The sequence below is a fragment of the Mus pahari genome, chromosome 2 (genome assembly GCF_900095145.1).
Source record: "Mus pahari chromosome 2, PAHARI_EIJ_v1.1, whole genome shotgun sequence".
NCBI lineage: Eukaryota > Metazoa > Chordata > Mammalia > Rodentia > Muridae > Mus > Mus pahari.
This window is the reverse complement of record NC_034591.1, coordinates 90,330,403-90,337,592: the sequence shown is the minus strand read 5'-3', so window position 1 is coordinate 90,337,592 and position 7,190 is coordinate 90,330,403. Positions and strand designations below refer to the sequence as shown.

The following is a 7,190-nucleotide window of genomic DNA, read 5'->3' as shown; positions in this document are numbered from 1 at the left end:
TAGCCCTGGCTGTCCTGGAACTCACTCTGTAGACCAGGCTGGCCTCGAACTCAGAAATCCGCCTGCCTCTGCCTCCTGAGTGCTGGGATTAAAGGCGTGAGCCACCACGCCTGGCATTACTTAAGTCTTAATGTTGATCCTGTAAGAATTCCTAAAATTGTCTACAAAGTGAGTTCCAAGACAGCCAGGGCTATACAGAGAAACCCTGACTCAAAAAAACAAATTAAAAAAAAAAAAAAAAAAGAATTCCTAAAATTGGGCTGGATGTGGTGGTGGCGCACGCCTTTAATCCCAGCACATGGGAGGTAGAGGCAGTGACTTTCTAAGTTCGAGGCCAGCCTGGTCTACAGAGTGAGTTCCAGGACAGCCAGGGCTACACTGAGGAAACCCTGTATTGAAAAAAACAAAACAAAATAAAAAAGAATTCCTAAAATTATATTTTTTTTTCTTACAAACATGGGTTTAATACATATAGCATTAAAAAGGTAGAAGTCTTTTCTTTCCCTATGTAATAAAGACTGGAGCTCATTTTTCATCCAGAATGAGTGAGTTCTTTCTGCACCAGTGTTTGGTCTTTTGCTCCATATGCATATGTAAGTATGGATGTGTGTGTGTGTGTAAATATGTAATTGTGAGAACATATGCATGCATATGTGTGTGTAAGTATGAAATTGTGAGAATGCATGCAAGCTGGGCCCAAATGGGTTTGAATGGAAATGTATAAATGAATAAATGAGCATGCGTGAATCTGTATATGAACTTATGTGTTTTTCTTTCTGAGAGTGTTATTCTCTTCTCCTAGTTCAATAGAAGTTTATTGCTCCAAACTTCCCCCTAGCCCGAAAAGCAAAAGGCATCTGGACAAAAGGCTCCAGCAATTAGTCCTTTACTTAATCTCCTGCTGTTTTAGGATGAGGGGCTAAGTGCCAGAGACTGCAGATTCTGGCCTTAGAGGGAGAAAGAAGGCAGGTCAGCTACAACAGCATAGTAACTTAGATAAGTAAACCTTTTATTATACAGCAACCTTAAACTTCTCGCAAGACAAAATCTTACCCTCCGCCTAGCTCTTCCTCCTCACTGCCTCAAGAAGAACCAACAAGAAAGAAGAAACCCCACGCTGGGGCTGACTCCCGGCCCTGTGCAGGGGTGGGGAGGCTGGAGAGATGGCCCAACTGAGCAACGTAAGGACTGCAGTTCAGAGCCCAGCATTCATGTAACATGCTGGGAATTCTATGCACATCCTGATGCCAGCAGTGAATGGGATAGAAACAGGAGGCTTGCTGGCTTCCTGCTTGCTGAAAAACTGCAAGTCGCAGGGGCTCAGAGAAAGATTCTGCCTCAAAGACACTAGTGGAGTGGGACAGAAATCATTTGCTGGTGTCTGTGCTCATGCTCAGGCTTCCACCTGTTCACACGTGTGTGCATGTAATTACACACATGTATGCACATAATCACACCCCCACACACATGCATATAATCACACACGTGTGCATATAATCACACCCATACCCATGCACATATAATCACACACATGTGCACATATAATCACACATGTGTGCATATAATCACACCCACACACATGTGCACATATAATCACACACACACACCTGTGTGATATTTATATATCTATAACACTAATAAATAAATCTTTTTTAAAAAACTTCAAAAGCCAGGGTTCCTAATATACCTTCAATCTGGCACTGGGGAGGCAGAGGCAAGCAGATCTCTGTGAGTTCTAGGTCAACCTGGTCTACATAGTGAGTTGCAGGGCCATCCAGGACTGTATATCAAGGACAGTGACACCTTGTCTCAAAAAAATAAAAACAAACAACAATCAAGACAAAACTAACAAAATCTCACAGGGTTGCAGGTAGGACTAAATAAAACCTATATACAAAACACTATAGAAATGTAGGGTTCGAGTAGTTACATCTATAAAGATACACCCTACTGAGCTATAAGAAGTGCCCCAGGGGGCTAGAGAGATGGCTCAGTGGTTAAGACCAAAGACTGTAGCCGGGCGTGGTGGCACACGCCTTTAATCCCAGCACTTGGGAGGCAGAGGCAGGCGGATTTCTGATCTGAGTTCGAGGCCAGCCTGGTCTACAAAGTGAGTTCCAGGACAGCCAGGGCTGTACAGAGAAACCCTGTTTCGAAAAAAAAAAAAAAAAAAAAAAGCACCTACTGTTCTTCCAAAGGTCCTGAGTTCAAATCCCAGCAACCACATGGTGGCTCACAACCATCCATAATGAGATCTGATGTCCTCTTCTGGTGTATCTGAAGACAGCTACAGTGTACTTAGATATAATGATAATAAATAAATCTTAAAAAAAAAAAAGTGCCCCAGGGAACCTTCCTAACATTGTTTTTTTTAACTTCCTGACATACCCAGGAAAGCAGTGGTATTTGGTCAACACACCAAGGCAAATAAGAGACACTCAGGTCTGAACAGCCACTTAGGTTCAGGCAGGGTTTCTCAACCCCGGGAGCAGCTGCAGTAGCCAGTCTGGTTAATTATCTATAGGGATATTTACCTGTTTGGTACAAGACATCTAGTGTATCCTGGTACCAGCACAAATTCCAGCAACCACCTATCTCTCTTCTCCGGAACGTTCTGACAACTAAAAAGGTCTCCAGGTTGCAAAATGGCCCCCAGCTGGAAACTAGTGGACTTAAAGGCACATCTTGGCATATCTGTAACCCTGTGAGTTGCTACCCTGGTTGTTTCTCTGAATTGCTTAGCATAGCTTCTGAGCAGCTTCATGACATGAACAAAATGTGTCTCTTGTCAGGTGTCATGGTGTTTGTAATCCCAACACTTGAGAAATAAGAGGCGCACGTAAGAGGCCAGACAAGCCTGGTCTATGTAATGAGACCATTTCAAAAGCCAAAAAGAACTGGGGAGATTACTCCATTGGTAAAAAAAATCAAAGTCCTTGCTGCAAGCGTGAGAGGCTAAGTTCAGGTCACTAAAGCCTGACATGGTAGCTATGCATCTCAGTGCCGCGGAGGCTGAAAAACAGGATGATTCCTGGGTCTTGCTGGACAGCCAGTCTACCTCAACTGGTGAGCTCTAGGTTCAGGAGAGAGAAACCCCACCTCAAAAACTAAGATGGACAGTGGCTGAGGAAGACAGCTGACACTGACCTCTGGCCTAAACTCACCACATGCAAGCATGCTCTCGCGTACACACAGGCATGCACCTGTTCCTCTACTCCATGTGTCCAAAGCATTTCTAAACACTAAACCCTAACTGGAGATGACAAGGCCAGGTAACTCCAAACTTCCAAAGAATTCTTCCATTACTCCAATACCTTCAGCTCTAAGAAAAAGAGAGAATCTAATAAGTGGGCAACTAGGCTGGAGAGAATGGCTCAGCAGTTAAGAGCATGCAACTGATCTTCTTTCCCCCACCCCCTTTTTTAAAAAAAAGATTTATCTTTTTTTGTTTTGTTTTGTTTTGTTTTTGTCTCTTTTAAGATTTATTTATCTTATATATATGAGTACACTGTAGTTACCTTCAGACACACCAGAAAAAGGCATTGGATCCCATTACAGATGGTTGTGAGCCACCATATGGTTGCTGGGATTTGAACTCAGGACCTCTAGAAGAACAGTCAGTGCTCTTAACCGCTGAGTCATCTCTCCAGCCTGCAATTGATCTTCCAAAGGACCAGAGTTCAGTTCCCATCACCCATATCAAGCAGCAGCAACTACCTTTAACTCCAGCCTCAGGGGATCCAACTCCCTCTGCTGACTTCTACAAGCAAGCACATGCCTGGCCTTCAATCACACAGAGACTGCCCTGGTTAATCTTAATCACCTAGGCCAGGCAGTGGTGGTGCATGCCTGTAATCCCAGCACTTGGGAGGCAGAGGCAGGTGGATATCTGAGTAGTTGGAGGCCAGCCTGGTCTACAGAGTGAGTTCCAGGACAGCCAGGACTGCACAGAGAAACCCTGTCTCAAAAAAACAAAAAAACTTCATCACCTAAAAACAAGCTAGAGGGGGCTAGAGAGATGGCTCAGTGGTTAAGAGAACTGACTGCTCTTCGGAAGGTCCTGAGTTCAAATCCCAGCAACCACATGATGGCTCACAACCATCTGTAATGAGATCTGATGCCCTCTTCTGGAGTGTCTGAAGACAAGTAGAGTGTACTTGCATATAATAAATAAATAAATCTTTAAAAAAACAAACAAACAAACAAACAAAAAGAAAGCAAGCCAGAGGACCTCAATTGATGTGAGAGCCACAGCCTACTGTGGGTGGTGTCACCCTGGGCAGGCGATCCCCACTGGTAAAAGAAAGCAGGCTGAGCAAACCATGAGGACCCAGCCAGCATCCACAACGTCCCTCCATGGCCTCTTCTTCAGTTCTGGTCTCCAGATTCCTGCCCTGACTTCTCTCCGAGATGGACTACAACTGTAAGCTGAAATGAACTCATTCTTTTCCAGGCTGCTTTTCATCATGGTGTTTTGGTGTTTTTATCACAGTAACAGAAAGCAAACTAACACATACATACACATAAACAAAATAATAACAATAAATCTTAAAAAGAAATAAGATGACTTTTTCCCACCACTACCACCACCACCTCAACCAAAATGTCCCCATCCAGAAAACGGACTTACCAAAGAGAAAACGAAAGACAGCCAGGTTTGCAGGGTCCGTTGGTTTGTTAAGCAGGGTCACGACACTCTGCCAGCTAGATAAATCTGTCCATTCAAACCCTAAAATTTTCTCCATTCGGCTGCCCCGTTTCAGTCCTGATGTCTGTGCAGGCTTGTTTTTCTGTACTTTATCTACAAACCAAGAACTGGGGTCAAAAAGTGCGTGGGAAAACCGCAGTCCCTACAACCTAGGATCTCCACCCACTGGGTTCTCCCACTGATGCAGCTACTGCAACCTTCCGAGTCCCAGGCCATCCAACAGGATTCTCCTACGATCTCCCAACACAGACCGCCATCTCTCTCAATAAGCCCCTTCCCCACTAAGACCACCGTCCCTCTCCCCAACCCTCAGCCTACCTGAGGCGGGTGCAGCCCGTGCAGAGCCGCGGTGCACAGCCATGCCTGCAGGGACAGGGGAGCCTCTCTGCCGCCAGGTCGGACCCAGTGGAACCTCCAGACCTCGACTTGCTGTCTTTGGCTCCGCCTCCTCGACACGTAAGCACTCGCGCGGACAGCCGGAAAGCGCCCGCCCGCGCTGTCGTGAAGGCCGGAACCCCCGGCCTGGGACACAAGCATGGGGGGCGTGGGCGGGGCGATCCTGAGCCGAGCACTGAGCCCAGAGACCGGGTGGGCATGAGGAGCTCTGGGGATGGGTGGCGCAGGAGTTTGCCAAACCTAACCTTGGCACTGAGAGGAAGGAGTGACCGTTTTCAGGACAAGTGTCTCTATACTACCAGCTATCCTATCACGTACTCGAGCTTCAACCCCGACGCCTGTTTTGTTGTTTTTAAACAGAATCTGTTTGTAGTTCTGGCCTTCCTGGAACTCACTTATGTAGACCACACTGGCCTCAAATTCATCTGCTTCTGCTTTTGGAGTGCTGGGATTAAAAGCACTCACCATCATGCTGGGCTTGCCTGCTTTTGAGACCGAACTAGCCTTGAACTCCCAGCGATCCTCCTGCCTCTGTCTCCCACATTTTAGGATTTAAAAACTAAGAATTATACTTTCCTAATTTCATTGAGTCCTTACCGAGCCTCATCAGGAGTCTCCAGGTTTGAACATCCGGTCCCCGCGCCCCCTCCCAAAAAGGCGCGAGGTGCAAAAGGGTAGACTTTTCCGCAGATGTGGACTAGAGAGTTAAAGATGCACTTAGAAGGGGCTGGGGAGATGGCTCAGCAGTTAAGAGCTCTGATTGCTCTTCCAAAGATCCTGAGTTCAATTCCCAGCAACCACATGGTGGCTCACAACCATGTGTAATGGGATCCGAGGCCCTCTTCTGTTGTGTCTGAAGGCAGCTACAGTGTACTTACATACATAAAATAAATAATTTTTAAAAAATGCACTTGGAAGAACTGTCTCTGCTTAATGCTGGTGTGTCAATCCTATCTGTGCCTAAAAGAATCCCTAGATTTGAAAACAGCAGACAGGTAAACAGAACTGCTGAAGGGGAGGTAACTACCACGGTGGGCCCAGCCATCTGTGAGAGGTCTTGAACACAGTAGTAATATCTAATTCCCCACTGAAGTTGGCCCACAGGAGAAGGAAAAGAACATTCCAGAACAGAATGTTTCTTGACATTTTGTTCTCAGGACACTTTTTACACTGTTGGAAATAAAGGAAACTAGTTTTGGTTTGGTTTGGTTTGGTTTGGTTTTCTTTAAAAAAAAAAAGAAAAAAAAAGATTTATTTATTTCATGTATATGAGTGCTCTGTTCTCATACACACCAGAAGAGGGAATTGGATTCCATTACAGATGGTTGTAAGCCACTGTGTAGTTGCTGGGAATTGAAGCAGGTCCTCTGGAAGAGCAGCTAGTGCTCTTAACTACTGAGGCATCTCTCCAGCCCCAGGCATTTAAATTTTTAATTGATTTTTTTTTTTACTATTCTAATTAGTGCTATAGTAAATATCTGTTTCTGCATATTCTAGGATATTTTCATGGTCCCCAACCAAAGACCTCCCATGTTCTCTAGTATCCTGACACTGGGTTACTATGTACCCAGTTGTTCCTCAGCAGTAGCTTGGGCTGGGACCTCACCATGCCCGGATGGCTGGGCTGGGCGCTCACAGTCTACTGTCCGACCTCCAGCTCCGTTCTCCTCATAACACCCAAGCTGCCCGCCCTTCTCTTTCTCTACCATCTGTCCACTACATACTTGCACATTGTGGTGGCTCCTGCTGCAGGCTGGCCATGCAGCTGGGATGGGGGGAGGGGTGCTGGACCTGGGTGACATCCTGTCTGTACTGCCACAGGAGGGCAGGGCTGCGGGTGACAAAGCTCCGGGTGTCTATGGGCTGCCTATGCCTTTGGAAGGAGGGCAGGTCTGTGGTCACCTTTTCCTGCCCGCACAGTGTGGCAGGTCTGTGGTCACCTTTTCCTGCCCACACAGTGTGGCAGGTCTGTGGTCACCTTTTCCTGCCCACACAGTGTGGCAGGTCTGTGGTCACCTTTCCCTGCCCGCACAGTGTGGCAGGTCTGTGGTCACCTTTCCCTGCCCGCACAGTGTGGCAGGTCTGT

General features: G+C 46.4%; 1 protein-coding gene across 2 annotated transcripts in view; it reads right to left on the bottom strand.

The window, feature by feature from the left end:
• Positions 1-5,136, bottom strand: part of Ggcx (gamma-glutamyl carboxylase) — a 19,497-nt gene extending 14,361 nt beyond the window's left edge. The window contains exons 1-2 of one of the 2 annotated variants that reach the window (XR_003843026.1): positions 5,027-5,128; positions 4,631-4,801 (exon numbers count right to left, since the gene is read on the bottom strand). Coding sequence is in view for 1 of the 2 variants with exons in the window: in XM_021189927.1 (XP_021045586.1) it covers positions 4,631-4,801; positions 5,027-5,069 (214 nt within the window). In the remaining variant the exon portion in view is untranslated. Of the gene's footprint in view, positions 1-4,630; positions 4,802-5,026 lie in introns of both variants that reach the window. The other variant, XM_021189927.1, reaches the window with a different exon arrangement.
• Between the last annotated feature and the right edge of the window lie 2,054 nt (positions 5,137-7,190).